General features: G+C 39.1%; 2 protein-coding genes across 2 annotated transcripts; one reads left to right on the top strand and one right to left on the bottom strand.

Annotated features, from left to right (window-relative positions):
- Positions 1 to 1297: 1297 nt before the first annotated feature.
- On the top strand, positions 1298 to 14573 carry fbp2 (fructose-1,6-bisphosphatase 2). Its single transcript, XM_083905439.1, has 7 exons — positions 1298 to 1566; positions 2882 to 3044; positions 3728 to 3820; positions 5463 to 5603; positions 6433 to 6570; positions 10765 to 10884; positions 13722 to 14573. Exons 1-7 carry the CDS (start codon positions 1394 to 1396, stop codon positions 13905 to 13907), a joined length of 1014 nt encoding a protein of 337 aa, XP_083761565.1. The 5' UTR covers positions 1298 to 1393; the 3' UTR covers positions 13908 to 14573.
- Positions 14574 to 16565: 1992 nt separating this feature from the next.
- Positions 16566 to 20836, bottom strand: ctsla (cathepsin La). The gene is made up of 8 exons (XM_083904386.1): positions 20743 to 20836; positions 19736 to 19870; positions 19507 to 19629; positions 19052 to 19204; positions 17887 to 18111; positions 17452 to 17620; positions 17242 to 17359; positions 16566 to 16993 (listed from the first exon to the last, which is right to left on the bottom strand). The coding sequence occupies exons 2-8, from the start codon at positions 19856 to 19858 to the stop codon at positions 16894 to 16896; spliced, it is 1011 nt and encodes a 336-aa protein (XP_083760512.1). The 5' UTR covers positions 19859 to 19870; positions 20743 to 20836; the 3' UTR covers positions 16566 to 16893.
- Positions 20837 to 26207: the final 5371 nt, after the last annotated feature.

Genomic DNA, 26207 nt, shown 5'->3' with positions numbered 1-26207 from the left:
TTGTGACATCTGTGGCATATTGACAAGTGACAAAAGTCCACATTTTGGTGTGCCCTTTTATTGACCAGACCATAAGGAGTGTCTGTGTGTACTGGTCACACATATTGACCACCACTCTGCCATGCTCCATGACTCTGGTGAGTTGAAATACTCAATCTGAGATTGTAGTCAATAGGAGTGGCCAAGTGACACTGGACTACTGGGTTTGTTATGAAACAAATCATTTCATAAACAAATGCATCAAGAATCTGAGCAAATGTCATGACATTCTATTTTTGGTCAACATTTCAAGTTTGTGCGTTTAAATGTGCCCTACCATGTGAAGGACCAAAAACAACCTCTTTGCGAACAGATCCTGATGCCTTTATGATGTGAACAACAGCTGTTTGTATTCTGCATCATATCTTCTTTGAAGTCACCTTTTACAATAACGTGTATTTATTGACTTTAGGCATTATTATTACCATTATTATTTAAGTATTATGATTATTATTAATCAGAAAGCCCATCTTAATATTTGTGTTGAAATACTTCTGTATTTAAAACAAAAACATGGAAGAAGTCTGTGTTTTTAACTGACAAATGCCCAAATGTGTAACATGGAACATTTATTTCCCTTTTAAAATGTGTTTTTATTCTAAAAGGGAAAGGTTTTAAGGACACACTGCCTGCAAAAGTGAGCCGTTACTGCACTCAGTGGAGATGACCCTTGAGCTAAAGGTCAGTCACAACTCACATGGACCCAGTGACATTTGAAGCCCATTTCAGTTGCTGCGTGAGTCCAGTGTGTCTGTACTCTCGATATATAAAAGCATAAAAGTCACATCTCTGAACCCAGGGTACAGGAACTGAAGTTTGAAGTTCATCAACGTTTAGTTTTGATTAAAAAAACAAACAGGATGATTCTTTTTAATCATGATATTATTGTTCCCGATATGAACCTGGATATCATGTATAAAAAGTTGTTCTTCCGTTGTTACAGAGACACTATTCTCAGCTTCATGTTGAGATAATTGTATAAAAAAAAAAGAATAAAAAAAAAAAGCAAATAACAGAACCCAAGAGCTCATGTTCGATCAGTTCTATGTCTCTGTTGTCTCGCCTGTTGCAAGCTTTTTGACTTAATTGATGAAAAAGCTGATCATTTCTTATGTGTTCTGTGTGCAGGACTGGAGTGTCCCAATATCTACAGACGATACCCAACACCCATCACACGCACCACACATACACACACATTGTGTAGTCACAAATAGATTCCCTGGCTCAGCTGCGTCGCTCTGGGCGTATAAATGACTTGGCTAAGAGCGCGGCTGCTCACTCGCTGTCTGTCCAACATCCAGCAAACACCAACAAAAACAAGCTCCTCTACCGGGGAGAATACGGAAGAACCAACATGTCCGACCAGTCGGCCTTTGACACAAATGTATGGACCCTGACTCGGTTCGTCATCGAGACCGGGCGCCAGGCTAAGGGGGCGACCGGTGAGCTGACCCAACTCATCAACGCCATGCTGACGGCCATCAAAGCCATTTCCTATGCTGTGCGCAAGGCAGGCCTGACCCATCTGTGAGTGTAGTGGGATTGATGCGTATGATACAGAGCGAGAGATATGAAGGAATCTTTTTTGATGTAAAGATGCTGTATTGACTTATGTTGTTTGCATTCAAAGAGGTCAGAGGTCAGAGGTCAGCAGCAGCAGCTTTGTTGACTTTGTAGGATGATTCGTCATTCATCAAGTTTAGAAGTAGTCGGTCAGTACAGAAGACTGTACATCAGTTCGAATAACATTTATATTTGTGCTATAGACATACATTTCAACACTTCAACCCCAGCAAGAGATATAACAAAGAAAATCCTGCAACATTTTTGATTAAAAATAGCACAGTAACCGCTTCAGGGAATTGACACTGGAGATTTGCCAGTTTTCTGAAGCATTATTTGAATCCTGCGCTTGGTTTGTGTACGTTCACTACTGGTTTATGACCTGAGCCACTGACCTGCTGCTACAAATGAGAGTAGTGCATCAGATTGTGCTATGCTAGTCCTGCAAAGTAAAATTCATAGTACAATTCTCAGCATTAGTTCAGTTTTATTAATAATATAGAATAATAATAATACAGAGTCACAGACAGAGTAACATCAGGTAATATGAGGGGGGTTGTTGGGGTGGAGAAGGTTTGAGAGGTATGAAGAGGCCAGATTGTGGAGTGACTTGAAAACCAGGATGAAGTAAATGCAGTATTTAAAGTATACATGTAAGTATACAGTCACCTGATTGTATGAATAGTTGTGTATATTAAGACCATCATTTTTGGACCACCATGATTTTTCAATAGCCCACCAAGGACCTACTGAACATCTTTTGAGTGTTGATGATGAGTGAAGGCCACAAAAGTCCAACAGGACACAAGTGAGGGATATTTAGGTGACACATTTGGCTAAATGTTACACACTGTACCTTTAACAGGAAGCCAGTTGGTTTTCTCTAACAGTTAACAAAGAAAAGTCAGCAGTATGAGTCATTACCTGCTCAACAACAACTGAACTATCCCTTCAGTTTGTAGCCGCTATAAAAACGGGCTTGTTTTCAATTCAACGCCTCCAACAGTTTGTCTGAAGATGATCTTCTGTTCGATGTAAGGTCTCCTGGTCCATATTTGACTGAGGCTCAAATGAATGTCTTACCTATTAAGACCAAAATGTCCCATACGAAGGAGAATTACTGACACTTAACTCAAAGATCAACATTGTTTAGACTATGACTCCCTTTATATTGATTAAAAGTCCTTCTGTTGTTATATTAGGAAGCTGTCTATCTACGTCTGTACGTCGTTAGCGGTCGAGACTGAAGCTTTTGCTGCTGGCTTGTCTCCGTGTGCAGACAGGGCTTGGCGGGCTCCGTGAACGTGACCGGAGACGACGTGAAGAAGCTGGACGTGCTGTCCAACGACCTGGTCATCAACATGCTGCAGGCCTCTTACAGCACCTGCTGCATGGTTTCTGAGGAGAACGAGGGGCTCATCATGACTCCCAAGGACAAGAGGGTGAGACGTGAACACCAGTCGTCTGCTGAGGATGACCACAACAATGCATGATGGTGGAGTCTAGTTTTTTTTTTTTTTTTTAAAGTTCACAAGTTCTCTTCAGGCTTACAAATGTTAAAACTGTTACTTCTTGTGTCCACTTGGTGTCGCCATTGTGTGACTTTCTGCTGCTGCTGCTACAGGAACACAATCACAGTATTTATGTTCCTACATCTTATCTGATTTAGGACTCTTGTCTTGATAAAATAACATTTCCATGACTATAAACTTTAGACATAGATTTGCTTTTACTGGATATATTTATAGAATAGTTACTGAGCCTGCAGATCTGACGTAATCTTTCAACAAATGTCTGAAGGGAATGATTCATTTAACTTTTTAAACAAAATAAATAATGATAAACAGGGATCAGAAAACCTGTAAATTGTTCAAAATTGACAAATTCTAGTCAAAGTAAAGTATTAGTATTCTAGTACTGTGTATATAAGAACATTATAGTTTGAGACAGACATATACGTATAAAGGACAATGCAATATATGTGGGATAATCCAGGTTATGCAGATTAAAGACATAATTTTTAAAATATCTTTCAGTAGAAAGTTTTTATTTTGTGCTTTTTTAAAAATTCTTAACCAAATACGATGTAACTAGCGCCTCCGTTTGTTGTGATCTTTTATCACAGGGGAAGTATGTTGTCTGCTTTGACCCTCTGGATGGCTCCAGTAACATCGACTGCTTGGCTTCTATTGGCACCATATTTGCCATTTACAAACGGGTGAGTTTGACCTCAGCAAAGACTCTCACACGTTCACAAGCTCCACACAATATTCTCCTAATCGCCGTTTAAAACCCTTGAATACTTTAAAGCTGCCATATGTAAGAATGTGGCCAAAAACGGTTACTACATTCAAATTCAAAATACCGAGGTCTTTTAGGTTTTGTTTTCTGACGTAACTGGCAACCCGTGGTTGCTCGGTAGCGGAGACTCACTGACTGCAATGATTGGTAGACGGTGGTAGGTGGCGCCACATGCCAAAACATGATTTCAAAACATAAACATGATTTGCAGATTGTGACATATTAGGAGGATTTTATGGCCAGTTGCTTTAGATTTATAACATAATGCACCTTTAATACTTGAATACTTTTTTATCAGAAGACACTGAGGGGAAATAAATGATGTTAAGGAATGTTAGAAATAGTCTTTTGTTGTTGTTGTGGTTTGGTATCTGTAGGAGTCAGGACTGAGTAAATTTAGTTAAGGGTTAGTTTGAATGATTAGTGCAGGATTACTTGTTGTGAACAGTGAAAGTTATTACCTGTCGAGTTCATGATTAGATAAAGGGACACTTTGATATCTTTGACAGCTATGATAGATAGAGGATAGGGAGATCTTTTTAAAATTACAGTTCAAGAAACTCACTCACTTCAGATGTTGTGCTTTTATACATGCTTATACATGCTGTCTACTAATTACGTCTGAATTTTGGTGAATATCTGCTCAACAAACACCCTTGCAAATATAAGGAGCGTTCCATGGTTGCATAGTGAAAATCAGAAATATTGTTCTACTCTCTATATACCAGGGTATATGTTCAAAGTGGAGTGGAGTGCATAGAATATTTACCAAATAACAAGATAGAAATCTTAGTCTAACTTCACTATACCAGTGTGTGAAGTATATGTGAGGGAGAGGAGAATGATGAGAGAGAAAATGATCTTATTGGAGGTAAATCTGCCTCCTGTGAAAAGCCTTTAGCTGACTTTGCTCGGCTTATTTACACCACTGTATTTTAACGTTGGTGATAATGGTGATACTTCAAGAGTCCAATATTTTCTCCAGAACCACTGGACAAGGATGAGAGTATAAACATCACAGTGTTTGGTGTGTTTATCCAGTGAATACACAGCTGCAGTTACACTCAGCAGACACCAGAGGGCGACGCTGTCCCGTTAATCCAGGTTGTTTATTGAACTGCAGCCATTAAAGTTGCAGATCTTTTTTTTTTACATTGGTTATTATCAGTGTTGTAATGTAACAATGTACACATACTTGTACACTTGTAATGTTACTGTACTTAAGTACAAAATGCACGTATCTGTACTTTACTTTTCTATTTGTATTTCGAGCAACTTTTACTTTTACTCCACTACATTTCCTCTGTTTCTCTCTGGTAGAGGACCTTGTTTTTGTTAGTGTTTGCTGGATGTTGGACAGACACTGTCTTTGTTACTTGTTACTACCAAATCAAATCAGAAGAAGAAGAAGAGTTGGTCATGGTCTGTATTTTGATAACCATTCACATGCTGCAACATGGGGTCAAGTGTCTTCATTATGTCTCCTGACAAAAGCATTGATGCGCTGATGTTTCTGTTATTGATGTGTTGTTTTATTTCCTCTCTGGCATGTCATTCAGACATCAGATGGGGATCCCACAGAGAAAGACGCCCTGCAGCAGGGCAACAACATCGTCTGCGCTGGCTACGCCCTTTACGGCAGTGCCACCCTGGTGGCCCTCAGCACTGGATCCGGCCTCAACTTCTTCATGCTGGACCCTGTGAGTTGTTAAGACTCTAAACCACATGTGTCAAACTAATTTTCACTGAGGGCCACATCAGCATGATGGTTAACCTCAAAGGGCCAGATGTAACACAATATAATGTAAAATAAAGGTAGCTACTCCCTAACATATTGCTAAATAACTTTCTGTATTTGTTACTTATTCAATTTCACTTGTCGCATGATGCATATACAATGATACACTGCGATCTAATGGTGGTGCCGTCACTTTGCGGGTAACGCAACCGCCTTGCATTGTGGGAAATGTAGTTTATGGTCAACACACGCCTTAAAGCAGCATAGACCTATTTTAACACAGATTTTTAAGACCAATTAATCACTCGCGGGCCACATAAAATGACGTGGCGGGCCACATCTGGCCCCCGAGCCTTGAGTTTGACACATGTGGTCTAAACTATTGTACGTTCTCTCACACGTTGGCATGCGCAAGTTTGAAATAATATTTAAATAATAATAATAAGAATGTCCGTGATAATATATCCATTAAATGACTTTATTTTAAAGCATACATAGATGATTTAGTCTGAGCACCCAAACCCTAAATCTGTTGATTTTTAGCCTTTATCTTTAGCCAAATCCAAACCAATCCAACTTTATTTATAAAGCGCTTTAAAAACAACAACAAAAAGCTGAAACAAAGTGCAATAAAATACTGTCGAAAATGTCAAAACTTATAAAAACAACAAGCCGTACCACAAAGCACTGATTTCACTCAGAACAGAGTTAAGTTTAAATGATGAGCTCATTCAAAAAAGTCCAAATTATGGATTGTGACTCATAAGTATTTTCCTTTATTTTTCTCTTAGGGTATCGGTGAGTTCATCCTCACTGAGAGGAACGTGAAGATCAAGCAGAAGGGAAAGATCTACAGCCTGAATGAGGGCTACGCCAAATACTTCCACCCCTCTGTCAACGAGTACCTGAAGCACAAGAAAAGCCCAGAGGTGAGAGGAACGCGATAGAAACACAAACATCTGAGTGACTCCTGCGAAGTTTGCTTGCTTTAATTTGCACCAAACTGGAACACACTTGTGTCTCTTGCACTGACACTCATCGACTCTTGTGCTCGCTCAGACAGCAGTTCACACACCGGTGACCTCTCACACACTCATGTTAGTCCTGACGAAGCTTTAGCTCCTGTTGACTGACTTTAAAAGAGGACTTGTAAACAATCTGACACATTTACACACAGTGGTTAAACAAATGTATTAGACCACCACCTAAAGCCACAGCTGCCCTAAATTAACAGCATTATTTAGGGCAGCTGTGATGGTTAATACACCAGTATTTAATAGATCTTTAACTGAAATTATATTTTTTTAAAGGTGCATTATGTAATAAATCTAAAGCGCCTAGCCATAAAATCCTCCTAATATGTCTCAGAGACTCAGGAATAATGTTCATATAACATACTGAACTCAAAACAAATCTTTTGCAGACCGCAAATCATGTTACTGATGTTTTGAAATCATGTTTTGGCATGTGGCGCCACCTACCGCCATCTACCAATCATTGCAGTCAGTAGAGTCTCAGCTGCCGAGCAACCACGGGTTGCCAGTTACGGCTGAGCTACAATGGCGGAGAAAACGAAACCTAAAAGACCTCGGTATTTTGAATTTGAGTGTAGTAACCGTTTTTGGCCACATTCTTACACATGGCGCCTTTAATGCTAAAATATGTTTATTATTGTTATCCATTTACCGTTTTAGAAACATTATAGTGACAGTGAGATCAGGAACTGATAACAAGTCCATTCGTCCATCTTTTACCACTTTTATCCTCCGCATAAGGGTCACTGGGGTTGCTGGTGCCAATCCCAGCGGACATAGGGTGAAAGTCAGGGTACACACTGGACAGGTCACCAGTCACATCATAGCTGATAATAATCTTTTTCTGTGGTAACTTCAAATGATATGGAAAAACAAAGAACAATTTTGAACTAATAGAACAAATGGATTACATTTAAAGACATTTGAGTTTTGGATGCATCGATCAGCACGATAGAACAGACTGACCATGTGACCATGTTGATGTGGACAGACAGGATGAAGACACACAGCTCAGTCAGCTGAACTACAGGATGGTGACACACCCACACACACACACACACACACACACACGCTGCAGGAAACACGCCGTCCTTTAGGAAACCTGTGTCGTCCACACATGCACACTCAGCACTTCACAAAAACCAGCAAAGTGTGCGTTTGACCTCCAGTATCCTGTCTTTGACGGTGATGTGTTCACTGACACTTGTAAGGCGTTTGAGCTTGAACAAACCTCCTGACCGTGGTAACATAACAGTAACAGTAACACAAGTAAATGCATCTCTTAAATCGTGCATTTTGAGTGTCATACAGCAGCTGTTTAAAGCTTAATGTGAGAGTTAAGGTTTTTTGAAGTGAGATGTGACACATAGTCACAGCCTTTATGTCACTGTCGCTTTACATTCCCATCACTTAGAGTCTATGAAAGAAAGTCAAGATTTCAGAACATTAATATATTTGTAAAACGTTAAGGTACAGACTTTATTTTATTTATTCAGACTTACTAATACTTAGTTAAATGAATAAATTACAATTTATACAATGTAATATTATTATTATTATTTTACTCCAGAACAACCAAAAAAAACGAACACACACAAAGATGTACATACAGTACAAGTACTGGTAAGAATAATACCGTAATATAAAATATAAATAATTGTGAAATCTGTTCAGCTTAACGTGATTGTTAAAATTTTGATGTTCCATAAAAATGTTTGATGGAAATTGTGCCACAGTTTATCTCTTTATAAAAAAATGTCTTTATAGCAGTCAGAAAAAAGTGGTCATCATGACCCAGCACGATCCATCATGTAGGTTTGTCATGTCATGTAAACGTAACCACAGAGTTAGTCACTGTCACACTCCCATGAGGTTATGAAATATAAGGGCTGAAAAAACCCAAAGAGGAAGTTTAAAGACAGTTTACTGGTATCCTCTTTTTTTATATATATATATGTCAGCATTATTCCCCCGCTGTTCTTTTTAAGAAAGCAGATGCTCATTTTGTGCCGTCACGAGTTATAGAGGTGACTTTAAGTTTCAACTCTGAGGAAATTTTCTTAGGTAGTAATTTATATCTTCCTAGAAACAAATCACAAAAACACCACCTGTGTGTCTGCAAACCTGTTTCTGAGTCTCAACAGTCATGTAGTGGAAGATCCTTTCATGTTTACTGTAAGTGTTAGAAGTTTGGTCACATATAGAGTATTATTGTATGTGTTTCAGCTGTTTTGATGCAACTTTGCTCAGTGTTGAGTGTGTATGACCTGGTATTCCTTATGTTCTGGGGACCTCAATCTGTTTATACAGTCACAGTATGGGGACTTGTCTTCCTTATGGGGACAAATATCAAGTCCCCATAATATAAATGACTCCATTTTCAGGTGAAGGCGTTTTTTTTAAAGGTAGGCTGAGGCCAGGGTTAAGGTAATTATGGTTAAGGTTAGAATACGTCTCCAGGAAGTGAATGTAAGACCTGGAAACCAGTGTGTGTGTGTGAGAGAGAACACATTTTCAAACCTATCCTTGTGTTACCTGTTAAGGACCTGTTCTTGTATTAACACTTTGGTCTAAATTTAGGGGTCTCAAACTCAAATGACCTGGGGGCCAATGCGCATCTGTTGTGGTCAAGAGGGGGCCAGCTTAGAGAATAAAAAGTGTTCACAATATTGTTATCATGATATCACACGTATACTTAATAATACTATTTATGGACAACTGTCATTAAAATTCGCACCAGGAGCCGTTTCGGCCACTGCCATTCGTGGCTCGGGCCCTAACAAGTGTATTTATATATGTAATTGAATGTTGTATATGATACATTTAATAATGGGATAATTATGACCAAATGTTTTATTATTACTGTTATAATAAACTTTGCTAGCAAACATATATTATATTATATTATATTATATTATATCACAAGACAGTGAGGTCGTGGGCCATGTTTTCATTATAGCATGATATTAAGTGGGGGGCCGCATGTAATCGATTGGGGGGCCGCCAGTTTGAGACCCCTGGTTTAAACACACGCACACGCACACACACACACACACACACACACACACACACACACACACACACACACACACACACACACACACACACACACACACACACACACACACACACACACACACACACACCCTCCCTGTGATGAATGAGGTATGACTCAGCGAGCACATGACTCTTTATCACGTTTCTCTGTCTGAACACGACGAACACGAGTCTCACTTTGCTGCAGATCCACTCACATCCAGTGCTTTGTTCACAGTGTCTGTGTTTTTTTTTTGTTGCAGGGAGTGACATGAACTCCACATAAGATAAGATAAACTTCCCAGAAATACTTTTTCATACTTTGAACCAACCAGTGATCGTCGATCTCTTTACAGCCTGTTATTGTAGGTGTGTGTGTATATATATATATATATATATGTATATATGTATATGTACTGTATGCCCCAGCAGCTGCTGAAGGACTTTGACCTGTTTGTTGTTTGCTGTTCTGCAAATCTGCTGGAGCTGCAACTCTGATTTGAGTCTCCTGCCTGGTCTGCACATGAATATTACCCCATAAAAACCTTATGTTTAATTAAAAAAACATTTTTTTTAACCTTTAAAAATATAAAATCCTAGTTTTTCTGGCGAGAATATTTGATTTTTGTGTAAATAAGTAATCGTTTTTCTTCTTAACTGAACTGTATTCCATACTAGTATTCAGTATCCCTCTTTAGGACCTTTTCCCCCACATAAACAGCCTTGTTTATGTGGGGGGTTTATCTTGGGTCACCAGCACCCTCAAAGTTCTGCTAAATCATAATAAGCAAAAAGAATATGAACACCTGTGCATGATTTGAAAAAAAAAAAACAGTATACCGTATAGATGTGCAGCTGGCATCAGATTGGCACCTGCTTCTGTGGAGAAAACCCCCAAAAAGAACCCTCAAATTTAAATGTAATGTGTCCAAATAAAAATATAGTCCATCTCTGATTTAAATATGTGATTCAAATATTGTTTTATGTTTCATGCGCGATCCCCTCCACAGGATAAACCACTGATGAAAACTATGTTTTCCTCCTCTCCTGCAGGATGGAAGCGCTCCCTATGGATCCCGCTACGTGGGATCAATGGTCTCAGACGTTCACCGCACCATCGCCTATGGAGGGATCTTCATGTACCCGGCCAATGAGAAGAGCCCAAAGGGAAAGGTGAGCGCCTCCAAAACCACCACACTGAAGTAAGATAGTTACATGAACACCAAAGCACTGTTTAAACGCTCTTTAAAACAGCTTTGAGCGTAAATATCTGACCCCACAGTCCAGTGTTATGAAGTGAACTCACGCACGCTCGTCATAGATGAAGGGGTTTATAACTGTGACACACACACACACGCACACAGAGTACAGTGAGTTTAGCACTTTGTGTAACCTGAGGTGAGAGTTGTTTTTCTCGTCTGGTGATAAATAAAGCTCAGAGACTGTCGAGGCTGGAAACAAACGATAAAACCACAACCTTTGGCCTTTTTCCTCCTCCCGACAGCTGAGCATGTGGTAGAAGGTGGGTAGAAGTAGAAGGGAAGTAGCATTTAAGTAGAAAGATGCAATGGTAATTTCTAACTAAGAGCTAACAACAGTGACGGCAATACCACGACAAAACATATCAATGTCTCAATATCTTGATCAATTTTGTGTTGTCCTGGTGTCATGATGTCAACATTTGAACATCGTGATGAAGACGACTGTTTGAATACAAACTGTCATTGAACCAGGACTTTTTTCTAGAACAATTGAACCACTACATCAGACAGTTTTTGTGATTTTTGCAGTTAATCACCTTAGAGAATGGCATGTTAGTCAATAAGTACTGAAACTTTGAACAATTGGGCATTCAAAAGTTTAACTTAAGTTCACGTGTAAAGGTTATAGTGCATTTTAGGTGCATTCTGAAATTGAAGTAGTGTATATGTCATCAAATCATAAAGCAAAAGACTATTTTAATAAGAGCTTTTGGTTATAACAGGAGTTAAATAACTGCTTTATTGATGGTTTATATTCGGTATAACTTGATGTAGCTATGACATCAGTCATTTCACATCTTTTAGATCTTTTTATTATTGTATCTGAGTTTGCATTTTGCTTCTTCTTCTTCTTTTTTTAACCTGAGATTGATACTATAACAGTTGGGCATTGTTCGGCTTCATTCTCCTCGTGTGACAGCACTCACAACACGCCATAAGTATTTTATTGGTTCATCCCTAGTTTATACATTTATGAGGTTCTTATTACTGACCTGAAACAATATGTCCTGTGTGGTAAGGTCATGTCTTCACATGTTAAACACTGTGTTTGCTCAAGGTCTTTATCTTCTACACTCTTAGAAATAAAAGTGCTAAGTAGAACCAGGTTCTTCGGCTTGTCCTCATAGGAGAACCCTTTTTGGCTCCAGGTGGAACCTCTTTGGAGGGTTCCACCAAGAACCCTTTTAAAAAGAAAGGGTTTTAAAGGGTTCTCTGGATCAAAATGGTTCTTACTGGAACCATTAGTGTCACCAAGAACCCTTGAAAAAACCTTTATTCGGGAAAGGTTTGTTCAGAAGCAAAGGGTTCCAGTTGGAACCTCAGCCCTTATAGAAGAACCCTTTTGGAACCCTTATTTCTAAGAGTGTAATCTCTATCCTCCACATGAAGGTCACAGGATACCTATGGTCAATTTAGAGTGTCCTATTTACTTAATCCCTAAATCTGCATGATTTTGGACTGTGGGAGGAAACTGGAGAACCTGGAGAAAACACACGCACACATGGGGAGAACATGCAAACCCTATGAAATTGCATAAATTTCTTTAGTTGAAATTAGAAATATGAACTGTATTGTTTCATCAGGATTTGATGGTTGATGGTTCAGGACAGGTGATAGATCATAACTTGTCCTATGACACAGATTGTGATCGGTGAATATATACAGTATAAATACAAAAAAATGTGATGTGTAATTAGCACCAGGTGCACACGGAACTATCTTAGATTATCTGGAAAAACCATTTGTACACATGTGATCCAGAAACCCCTGAAGTGCTTTCACTTTTCAGACAAATGTGGCCGCCCATGTTTTTTTTTTTTAAAAATGTCAGTCTGTGTTTACTGGGAAGTGAAACTGCGAAAATACCTGAGAGAATATTTCAGAAAGCGGCACGAGTCACATTTTGTGTCAGCTCCAGTGCATCTGTGAAAACATGACTGACTTCCTTGTCTTCCTTGAATATGACGGTAAAACTAACATTTAATGTTAGAATATTGTTTGACCATCTACAGTATGCCATGCCATGCCATGTTGTTTTCATATTAACCCCCTTTAAGGTACTACTCAACCATTTGGTTGAATACACTTTAAGTCACTATATCTCATTGAAAAATGCATCAACCAGGTTTATTATGAACATACTTCTCAACCGTTTGGTAGAGGCCTGTATCTAAAATACTGTAGTCTAATTTCGTGTTATTGTTATCATAAGTAAATAAAATAAAATAAAATAATAAAAAATGCTTTGGTTTTTTTCTTGGTACGTACCTTAAAGGGTTAAAAACTTTTGCAGCTAGAATAGTCGTTTACCACATTAACAATGTATAGAGTGTATTTCTGATTCATTTAATGTTATATTCATTGAAAAAAACGTGTTTTTCCTTCATAAATAAGGACGTTTCTAAGTGAGCCCAAACTTTTGAACAGTAGTGTAGGGCAATAATGTTATTCATGATGATAATTCCCAGAATTTCAAAGTAAAAGTAAAAAAAAAAACATATTTCTGATGCAAATTTAAATAAAATATGATATAACATATGGACAACTGTAATAAAAACACTAAACATAAATGTTCCATTTATACAGAATGCATATCCATATATATATATATATACATATATATATAGCTCTTTCCTTATTTAAAAGTATTGAAGTACATTCATGTCACAGTTTCAGCTTAAGAAAAATTCATACAAATCTGACACTGTGTGGTTTTTTTTTTTTTAAATCATAATTCTCGTCCCACAGCTGAGGCTTCTGTACGAGTGCAACCCCGTCGCCTTCCTCATCGAGCAGGCGGGAGGCCTCGCCACCACGGGCACACAGAGGATACTGGACGTCCAGCCTGAAACGCTGCACCAGCGGGTGCCCTTCGTGGTCGGCTCCCCTGACGACGTCAACGAGTACCTGTCGTTTGTCAAGAAGTTTGCGTAAAAAGTTGAGAAAAAAGCTTTGATGAAGACCAGATCTCCAACAATGAATGTTTGTTAGTCGTACAACTCTTAATCATTTTATAATCATTCAGGAGGATCAGTAATAAAGCTATAGTGACAGATGATCGTTTCTAACAGCCGTGTTGTTAAAATCTTTAACCTGACGCCATTTTTTTCGTCACATCGGTCGTTTCTATTGACCCTGGCTGTTTGAGCAATACGTGTGTTTGTTAATCTGACCTTCAGTGACCTGTCCATGTTGTCACCTTCATTTTCTCAGCTGAAGTCATTTCCAGAAGCAGATTAATTACTATATATATTGAATTATACGAAATGTAAATGATCGCTCGGTGGGAGCCATGAGATCAAAAACCATATTGTGATTATTTTTTGTGCGATATTGTAGTAAATAATGTTTGCATCTTAACTGTGGGCCAGTGAACATCCGTAGCAATGCAGATGTTCTCCATAACACAAATATTATCTTAATATGATCAAATAATTGCTTTACTTAAAAACTGCACTTGTGCTCATGGAGCCGTTTTTGATTGTTTCACAATGAATCGTGTGGCCCTGGTAGTTGTGTTTACTTTTATATAAAAACGTTCGCGGGTGAGTGTGAAGGGTTTTTTTTCCAGTTGACGTACAAATAAAACGAACTAAAACATCCAAAGTTCTGTCAACACTTTTTTTTTTCAGCTGACCTTTAATCCCTCTCTGTTTTTTGGGTCACCAGAGTGTTGGCTGGCTTAGCACGTAAGCCTGACCTGCACTGAACTCTGAGCTGAAGTAAATATGTGACAGAAAACAACACATATTCACACACACTGTTGACGCTGTCATTTAGGTCAGCGAGGGAGTCAATGTCAACACAAACAAGTTAACACCTAATACCTTAGAACACGTGTCAAACTCAAGGCCCGGGGGCCAGATGTGGCCCGCCACGTCATTTTATGTGGCCCGCGCGTGATTAATTGGTCTTAAAAATCTTTGCTTTAAAACGTGCGTTGACCATAAACAACATTTCCCACAATGCATGGCGGTTGCCAGAGGTGGAAAGTAACGAAATACATTTACTCACGTTACTGTATTGAATATCTTTGTGTATTTTGTATTTTTTAAGTACAATTTAAAATCAGGATTTTGTATTTTACTTGGGTACGTATTGACTCAAGTATTGTACTTAGTTACTTTATAAATCCTATCCGTTACTGAGTAAAAATAAAAATTCAGCACAATGAAGACCTACAGGGGGAAAATATACACCAATGATGATGTGATTAGCACCAGCACTGGCGCGTGAACATAGAGGGCGCGCGCCAAAAGTGATGTAATATCCTGTGTCGCGCCGGGCGTGTGAGCTTTTACTTAAAGTACATTTCAAATGAACTACTTTTTACTTCTACTTGAGTAATATTTCATCGAAGTATTGGTACTTTTACTTGAGTACAATATTTTAGTACTTTTTCCACCTCTGGCGGGTTGCGTTACCCGCAAAGTGAGGGCATCCTGCCACTAGATCGCTGAAGGTGTGTGAGCAGCTCTGCCCGGACCAGATACAGACTTTTAAACATGTTAGTTTGTCAAGAAACACCATCTGGACTGGGTTACATCTATAATGCATCATATTTGTAACTTGAATAAGTAATAAATACAGAAATGTATTTAGCAATATGTTACGGAGTAGTTACCTTTACTTTACATTATATTAAGTTACATTTATTCTGTATAACAGTTACATCTGACTTTGACACCCCTGACTTAGACCCTTGACCAAACCTGAAGTTGATGACGCGAACAGGTCGGTCACGCTGTGTGGTGACTAAAGTGGTGACTCTCTCATGAATCAACACCATTGTCGCAAGAATCAGTAATCCCATAATATCTTAACCGTACCAGTTTACATGACATCATGTGACTATGTCTTTTCCCGGCATTAAACCAAGGCCTCAGTAAGAAAGAAATCACAATCCCAACTCAGGTCAAGATCAAGGATTTGATGTTAATGCCTAATCTGTTAGAGGAGTTTCTCTTTCAACCAAATATCTGTCATCTGTGATGTCTGAGGTCAACAGTCTGTCAATGTCAACAGCAGTAAATATTGTATTTAGCCATATGTTAATGCAAGAAGATTTAATTGTCCTCATATAATTTTATATATATAGTTTAAACTGGGAGAAGACCATTTACTGTATTTGTTCCTGTTTTTGAACCTCTTTGAGTCTGTGGTTCCTGTGATGTGTGGTTTCATTTCATTAAAATGAAGGTTTGGGTTTATCTTTTGTTGAATTGGGGGAAGGAAATTGAACTTAAAAGCGAAGAATACAGAAGTGAAATGCTTTCATTTAACAAACCTTTTACGTTTGGCTGAACAAAAACATCTCAATTTGATGATTCTGGTGGGATTTAAGTTTAAGTAGTAGAATTCAATGGGATTATAAGAAACACCAAGAGTTCATGAAAATTTGAAATGACTAAAATTATGATTTTCATTATTTATCCGATAGGACAAATTAAAAATACCTTCACTTGCAACAGCAAAAGCCCAACTGTTTAGTTTACCATTTGGAAAACTAGAGGCCAAAACTGGGTAATATTGAAACAGCAGCAGAAACCTAATCTGTGAACTCATAAAAACAAAGATTCTAAATCGTCAAACTTAGTGTTTCACAACTTTAATTGATCACAGTAAAAAAAAAAAACAAAAGAAAACATTTACAATGACAGAAGCAAGTGTTGAATGTATCACTTACGCATATTTACAATGAATAAAACAGAACACTCAAATATTTTCGGACAAAATAAAAGTGGCATTAATCCAGCCAAAACAACACGGTGCCATTTCCCTAAAAACAGTGTTTCTCCTCATGAAACTTTGGCCGACTCTCACGTCGACACGTCGTCCGGACTGAAGCCTCCGTCTGTCTCCAGCCAAACTATTGCAATAAAAACACTAAGATGCTACACATTGGAGCGGCGCAAAAACATTACACCAGAGGGTAACTGGCTGCCGTTGCAATTCCACAGTGGTTCTTTCGGTCTTTGGCCATGTAGATGTAGCCTTTGTCTCCCCACTTCTCACTCCAGCTGCAAGAAGAAGAGCAAACATTTAGTTATAATTATAATCATAACCAGGGAAAGGCATGGTTTTACTTTATAGCACCAGTTTTTATATAAAACAGTGAGCCAGAAAGGATCCCTAGGTGGCATTCAGTTTAATAATCATAACAAAATCCCTGACGTTATTAGGGTCTCATTATACTTTTAATTCTCCATGGTTGTGTGTCTGTTGTCCGTCTTAAATACTGCAGCGTTTACATTTCTTATGAACCGACCTGTTTTTGACAATCCAGTATTTTTTGCCGTCGACGTCTTCGCTCTCGAAACCGTAACCGACCGCCAGCACGCCGTGGTCCAGCTCCTCAGAGCTGCACTCCTTCTCGTAGTAGATTCCTAAAATACACAACAAAAAGTCATTTTAATATTTCAACCTGCGATGAAGATGACACTGTTTGTGAAAAAAGGAAACTGGACCAAGAGCTGACCTGATTGGTAGAACTGGAAGGACTCGTGCCCAGCATCGATAGCGACAGACACTGGCCCCACGCTTGCAATGGCCCTCATCAGAGCGTGCTCCTTGCCGCTGGGAATGTCGACAAAGCCGGTGTCGTTGACGGAGTTGTACTTGGGGTCGTAGTGACACGGCTGGTCGTCCTGGAAGAAGGTGAACAGGATGTTATGACAAAGTCAGACCAGTAGATACACAATATCCTGATCATTACTTCCTGTAGGCATGGCTTTAAAAATGGAGCAAAATCAATGAACTGTGTACAGATGTTGACAACTGTCTTTGATCCGTTAAGACAGCATCAAATATTTACACAGACCTGCATCGTTTAACTGATTAAAATAATTAAACTGTATCAAGTGTCAGTAATGATTAATGTAAACAGGGTTTTCCATGACAGATGGACACGTACAGTTCCCAGGTATGGGTAAGAGTCCTCAGAGTCCAGGCCCGAGTTGTCCTTGACGTACTGGAAGGCCTGGTCCATCAGACCTCCACCGCAGCCCTCGTTGCCCTCCGGCCTGGAACAGTCCACCAGGTTCTGTTCACTCAGTGACACCAGTTTGCTAGTCTTCCTGAAATTCTGACCCTCCAGAGCTCCGGTGGTGCTGAAGGCCCAGCAAGAGCCACACTGACCCTAAGTCCAGAGAAAGAGAGAGAGAGGAAGAGTGGATGAGGATCAGGATATGCTGTTTTTAGTACAGAACTTTTTTTTACAGAATCTATTTAATATCAAACCATTAGAATACAGAGGTCATGTGCATCGTAAGTCAGATTTACAGACACAAAACATCACATGCGAGTCATGCCATGTTTCTGCATGTTAGCAATGCACAGAAGGGTTACTTTTGTCATAAAGTACTGTACTAATAAGATTAGATACAGTCCTGTACACACTATCAGACTGCAACCGTATTAAAATGGACCTTGTTTTAATTTTGTAATTAATATTTTTTGCATGACTTGACATTTTATAATCGTGTATGTAGCTTTTATGGCATCTTATATCATGTCACTGCACTCCATCTTTCCGTGAGAGAAAACACTTCCTGGACTCCGGGAAAAAGTTTTACAGGAAGTAACGCTGCAGCACTTTGCTGTAATGTAGAGAATGTTGTCTGCAGTGAACCTGTGGAACTGGTTTCAGCTTACATTGAGCAATTGATCTATGACTGGGCGGAAAGGAGTGAATATGAAGCACTCAGATAACATAAACAACACACAGCTGACCGCCTTATCTACCCAGTGAAGCTAAACACTTGCCTCAGTGGCCGGGGTGTCCTTACTTCGAGTGAGTCACACTTAACATCATGTTTACCGAGGAAAATAAGCCATGTTTATGACGACAAATGAGCTGCTTTACTTAGTCATTGGGATTCCAGGAGGACAAAGTCACATTTTTCATGTAGAATTGAATAACAAGTTTATAACTAAAGTCTTTAAAAAAAAAACACTAAAAGCTCAAACTATAACTGTTGTATGGAATTGAAAACCTATGAAACCAAACAGCGGTGGCTGCCAGAGAGAGACTGGAGGCTAAACGCATCACAGGTTCACAGAGGGAAAAACACCGTTACCTGGTCCTTAACAGGGGTGACGTAGCCCTTCTCCCTCCAGTCCACAGCACTCGGGGCAACCATGAAGTTGGGCTCCAAGAACAGAGAGCCGCCGACCTTCCGCTGGGCTTCTCGCTTATAGCCGTTCATGATCTGCCTGAACTCCTCGTTGGTCTGCAGACATCAAAGCGGCGGGATGAGGAAGTAATTCTGACCGTGCAGTTAATCTGAACTATCAACTCTATTTCATAAACACCCGTTTTATTATTTGATCTCATTCTGTAATTGTTAAGTTTCATGTCCTGGAATTCACACCTGGACCAAATTGACTACAACTACAAGAACTTTAAGAAATGCCCAGTCATTTCAGCAACAAACTTGCACTTGTGTCTGCTCTATATTGTTTGTGTGCTTTATTGTACTTTGCATTTGTCACAATTTCCAATTTCTTTGTATAAACTTTGCGAACTTCATACCATGTCTCCAAAGTGGTTCATGCCCAGGTTGTAGGAGTGTTTTCCCAAGGAATGCTCCAGGTTGTGCAGCTCAATCTTCTTCAGGTTCTTTTCCCAGATCATTCTCCTCCAGCCTTCTTCTTTCTACAGAAAAAAACAACAACAACAATCCCAGTTAAGACTTTTTCCACTTGGACCTGGCAAACTCCAGACAGTCAGAGTGGTAAATGATAATAATTAAAGCTCTCACCTCGTGGTATGCTTTGCTGTGCCAGTTCTTCCACAGTTCCCAGTGGTCATTAAGCTGTGCGTCCAGAGTGGGAGCCGAGAGGGCAGCACTTAAACACACCACGAACACCGCTAGAGGCAGCATTGTCACTTCCTACTGGAAAACAACAAGAAAACATGGAGGTTAATCATTAGCTTTGACTATCGACAGAGACTCCGTTACAAAACACACATTTCTTCCGTAATCTCCGGGAAATAGACAAATAAGCCACTGCCGTTTCCCCCCGATCACGTGTTTTGAAGTATCATGATCCATGGGGTACGTTCAGGGACACTCTGAAATATGATCCACAGAAGAGCCGCAATACACATTCCTGATTGCGTGGCTATTTCCTCACAGTTCGTCCCACATCGAATAGACAGTAGACGTGAAATCCTGATTATTCCAGTCAATGTCAACCGTTTACAAGGAAACATGTGGTTTTTACCGATTATTTAACGCCGAAGAGAGGAGACTTGGACGGATCCCAACAATGAACCAAGCCTTGTTTTTGTTCCCTGCACAGTCACGGGATCCGAGCGGAGTCAGCGGCCCAAGAACCGACACCAGGAAAATGAAATTAAAAGCAGACCTTTTCCCGGGAACGACCTGTTCTCTGTACGCTGTGCTCCGTGTCGACGTTTTCCTGGTTCATTTAAAAACCGTTGGATAAATGAATGAAAAAAAATAGCAGCTGTTTAGTCGAGACGACAACAAAGACACCCGAACCGAACAAAGCCCAGACTGACGAACGACGATAAACATATCGATATTTCTGACTGAAAAAAGTAACTAGAGTGAGATGAAAGGTTGAAATTAACGCTTTTAAACCGCAGACACCACGACGTTTTTTTTAAATTATCGACATAAAAACGTATATGTATAAATGTTTTGCCGATATTGTGCAATGTCTCGCACATTTAAGCACCAAATGTCACTATTAGGACAAGAAAAAGCGAGGAAAACGAATAAATAAATGTAAGACTTACTGTAATTTATTCTTTGATGTAGACGAAGAAGAAGGAGAAAATAGCTTCTACAGACGAGCCTACACAAAGTTTATAAAGGCCGGAGTGGCCGCTGAGAAACGCAATCTGATTGGTCCGTTTCTTGTTTATTCCCATTAAGCTCCACCCCCTGCACACGGTGTCATAATGGGAGCACGTGATTCCCTCCCACTGTCTCCCCCCCCCCCTCACAGGATGTTTTTCCTTTTAAAAACAGCGAGAAAAGCGCTTTTATGTTCTCTGTGTTGTTCAATAGATTTTCATATTGATTATTAACACCACACAAGTCACTATGGATTATTTTTTTTAAGTTATAAAACCTTTAAATGAGACAATTGAAGCAAAACTATACATGTACAGCAAAGAAAGAAGAAGTAAAAACATCCAGGATCAATAAACTTCTGATCAAACTCATTAGTTTATGCCTTTTAAAGCTTCATCTGTGGTTTTAGAGATGACTCTCTCCATGATTGAGACATAAAAGGATAGTCAGTCTTTTAATTAACCCCAAAATGTATGAAATGGTCACATGAGCTCCACCGAAGCAACAGTATTGTAATTCCTCAGTGATAATAATCTATTACATCAATAAGTATATGAAAATAAAATAAAATGCCCTGTCTGAATCACAAAGACCATGACCTTGGTATTTTAACCTTTCAGACCCCAATTGATAGTCATTCAGTCAGTCCATTTTCTCTATTCCATAAGGTTGAACCTCTGCTGCTGTTTAGTTTAACCCTTTAAGGTACGCACCAAGAAAAAAGCAAAGGAAAAAATATTCATTTGCATTCTTTTATTATTTTATTTACTTATGATAACAATAACGACAATCAATCAATATGTATATATATTTTTTATTTTTTATTTTAAATTAGACCCTACAGTATTTCAGATACAGGCCTCTACCAAACGGTTGAGACGTGTGTTCATAATAAACCTAGTTATGCGTAATTCATAAAGTACAACATTAAGTGTCGACCAAATGGTTGAGTAGTACCTTAAAGGGTTAACTAAATATACAATAGATACTGGAAACAGGAGCCAGCTTCATATTACCTATGCTGACGTGAAAGTGGTTTTACATCAATCCAACTTTTGACAAGAACGCAAATAACAAACAACTAGTTAGATAATGTGCAGTCTGGATTCTAAATGAACAAAACAACAGAGATATAAATGCCATGACTCATAGAGTTTGCCTTAACGTTGTCACACGCGCAAAATGCACGACGCTTCAGAGCGTTCCTTGTTGCAACTGTGCGGTCACGTCAACGCGACACCACTCTTCTTTACATTTGGGTAAAAATACGCAGAGTTCCCTTTGCGTTTGCAGAAAGCAGACTGCGTCCTCAGCAGCTGATGTGTGACTGTGCGTGTGTTGCTCAAACAGAGCAAAGCAGGACGGTGACTGACTGAGCACTTTCTGTTTGAGTGGGCAAAGTCAGATCCCTTAGAATAACTGCACTTAGTATTAGAGATAATAATAATCATGAACAATAATTGTATAAATGTTTGGTTGAGGTGAAGCCAATTATAAGACAAGTCTTGTTGAATCTCAGAGGTGGAAAGTAACAAAATACATAAACTCAAGTTACTGTACTGAATACCTTTTTTCTGTATTTTGCATTTTGTATTTTACTCGAGTACGTATTGACTGAAGTATTGTACTTAGTTACTCTATAAATCCTATCCGTTACTGAGTAAAAAAAAAATTCAGCACAATGAAGACCTACAGGGGGAAAATATACACCAGAACCAGACGAATTACGCCAAAAGTGACGTAATATCCTGTGTCGCGCCGGGCGCGTGAGCTCCAAAATAGTTTTTGATTTCTGAGCCCTTGTCATATTTCTACTACCTTCACACCACACGCAAAGTAACTAAGTAACTTTCACTTAAAGTACATTTCAAATGAACTACTTTTTACTTCTACTTGAGTACATTTTCAGATGACTACTTTTACTTCTACTTGAGTAATATTTCATCAAAGTATTGGTGCTTTTACTTGAGTACAATATTTTAGTACTTGTTCCACCTCTGTTGAGTCTACACTGGATCATTTTTATCTCTAAGATCTTGATGTAAAAGACACAATCACGTTATCCTAATGCCTTTGTGAAGCCAATACATTTATCTTCCATTGACCAGCTACATGTAACAATGTCATGTAACTGTGAATATACCTTTATTTATATCTTTACTAGGATTTGAACGGAACACAAAAAGGCAAAGACGAAAAACCACACAATTTTAGAATGAATATCAACATAAAACACCTTGAATATCTCACTGATACAGATCCATTGATTGTGATCAGGATGCTGTGCAGACACAACAGCTGTCGGTCTGTTCTTCCACCACCAGTCAATAACACACGTGATGTACATAATAGTCTCGGTTCAAACGTTTGTTAACATTATTGACGCAGGAGGTTTTTACTCAGATAATCCAACAGCTGATAGTGTCAGGCCAATGATGACTTTGAGTTGAACCCAAGGGCTCAGAGGGGCCCTGGAGCCAAATAACACTGGTTATCTTATGTTATGTTATTTTACATATCTTAATAGATCCTCCTCAATGATATTCCATGGTGTTACATTACATCTCCAAGGAGTGAGATAGCAACGCATGGAAACCAATGAAAGGAGAGGAAGCCAGGGGTGCAAGTGCAAACAACTCAAACCTTTATTTTAAGGAATATTTCGCCTGTCTCTCAGGCTGTCACTCACATTAAAACCGAAACTCCCCCACTATCTTGTCCACAAAAAAAGAGACAGAAACAAAAGAATACATGGGATGGCACAACCCGTAATGTGTAACAGAGGCAAACCCTACAAGGTGGATATATAACGCTAACCCAGTCCTATCTAATTCATGCCCTCCTATCATAACTCTTAACATTCAGGAATCCCCAGCAGAAGGAGAACTCTGAGAGACACACTCTTCTTATAGAGTGTGTCCTGGCTGCTGATTGGCCAGACACAGGTGGCTGCCAACCACACCAATCGACCTATAGTTGATTAGTGTGCACAGGTGAGGGAGAGGAGAGACAACACTGGCCTTATACTTGGGCATGTAACCAGAGGCGATCCTAGAGTCTGTAGGGGCCCTTCCAACCAGTGTTCATCACCATTATGTTACAAATAAGCTGACACCAATGAAAACTGTATGAATTAAAAAAAAAAAAAAAGAACAATAAAATACTGTAAATAGCTTTTAAAAAACTATTTAAACTTAGTAAAAAAATACATTACACTGCAAAGAACCCAAATTATAAAACAATATAAATATATAGAACAATAAAATACTGTATATAACAGGAAACAAAATATATATATATACTGAGTAAAAAAGATATAATAATATGATAGATAAAATAATCATTTTCCAGCAGAACAATAACTTCAGGTTAAAGTGAGGTGGGGCCCCTTTAGGGAGGTTTCCTACTGAGATGTCATTGCAAATCGCCCATTGTTGTTTAAGGGGGACAGGGAGGCGGCTGGTCACTGCACATTTCAGCAAAAACAGCCCTCGGGCTCCGAGTGTCGGCGGCCCTCTATCGGCTCGGGGCCCCAAGCAGTTGCCTGCCTTGCCTGTTAACAAGCTGCGCCTCTGTGCATGTAACACATGGTTTATGTTATTATGTTATTCATGTCTGATATCTGAAAGAGGCCAAAAAAACACTGGTTAGCTAAGATTAGGACAGACATACAGACAGACAGACAGTGTGTTAGAGCAGGGCAACATCTAAAACATGTAAAGCAGGGGTCCCTGAGGACCAGGTCCTGGTGGACTATTTTTTACATGTAAATACTAATTATTAATGAACAGAGGGACCGTATGTGTTGCCATTAAAGCCAGTGTCAATGATAATTGACTATTAACTGCTCTGGAAAACAATATTGTGAATGTCAGTCAACAGCGTCAGCAGTTGGGACAAGTTAAGACAAATCGCTCCGCCAGCAGCAAACACATCACATGAGTGTGTGTGTGGGTGCAGCCCTGCAGCCAAAACTCCACAATGATGAACCCAGAGAAGTGTAAATAACACAGCCTGGAATTTAGCAGAGGACAAGTCCACCAGATAATCGAAAGACAAAAAGACTGTCCCTGCAGTCCTGACTGACCACAGCGATTTCCTGGTCTAAGTTGTACAGTATGTCTTCAAGCAGGACAGCAGACAATGATATGAGGTAAAGAATTTATTATAAAATGTATTACACTATAAAGTGTCAGAAGTACTAAGAACATGGCATTCTAAGACATGCTTAAAGAATGTAACATAAATAGTGACAAAAAAAAGACTTGTGCAATGCAATAAAATCCACAGAAGGGAAAGTTCACTCAGAAATAATGCGGAGTGACATTTCCTCGTACGACAGAAACAAATACAGAAGTACTGATCCACACGTCTTGTTTGGACTCATAGCCACAGCCACATGGAACAGCTGGATATGAAGTTGTTAATATTATTGTGATTCTCATCTTTTATATTTAAAGAAACAAAAGAAACAGAAAACTAATGTTCGCTTCCCTTTCTGAAACATCACATCTCAGCATCATATACTGTCAAAGGCAACAACAGAGGAATGAATATAAGTGTGTTTTAGGCACACGACATTGGCAACGTTTATACAACTTTAACAAAAGCTTCATTAGAACTGTTTGACATTTGTCATTTTGTCGTAGACAAAGTGTTGGTTCGTTATTGTACCATATTCTATGGAAAATGTTTTTAAACTCGTTTGGGCCAAAAAGAAAAGTTTGAAGTGACCTGAAAACAAACATGAAGTCAAGGAAAGTGGCCTCGGGGTATTTACATCACAGCTAAAAGGTTTGCTGTGTCAATTGGCAAGTTCAAGCTGAGACAAAACAGTGACAGAGCACAAGTACAGCATTTTAAAAAAAGTCTGTTTTTTTTATCTCCGCAAACAGATGGTAACACTGAAGACTGGAGGAAGGGACGACAGACAGGAAATACTGCACAGAGCACAGAGCTCATCTTTTCTTTTCTTTTTTTTATCCCGAAAAAGGTTCTTAATGTGAAAAAAGTTGAACTTTTCAGGAGTGAAACACTCAATCAACATATACGTACTGGAAAAAAGAAAGAGTATTCTTTTGGATCCACTTTGGATTACAAACATTTTACAATACAAGCGTACACAAAGTGAAAATGCTTTTCCCAAAACATTTCTGTCTTCAGCAGCCTTTGGCCTTTGTCAGCAAACAACACTAAACCTCACGCCTTCGTCCCCCCCCCACTGATTCAGCTGAGAGAGCCAGGTTACAGCTTTGTGTCATATGAAGACCAAGCCACGCAACTCTGGCTGACAAACACAGACGAGCAACGACTCTGTGATGATGCTGTGATTATTTGCTGCCTCAAGCACTGGTCACGCGTGTTGAAAACCTGGTGAGGAAGCATTAGAAAGGTGCAGTGTCAG

This window comes from Microchirus variegatus (genome assembly GCF_963457635.1).
Source record: "Microchirus variegatus genome assembly, chromosome: 18".
Classification (NCBI taxonomy): domain Eukaryota; kingdom Metazoa; phylum Chordata; class Actinopteri; order Pleuronectiformes; family Soleidae; genus Microchirus; species Microchirus variegatus.
Note: the sequence above shows the minus strand (reverse complement) of the source record. Positions and strands in the feature narration are given on the sequence as shown.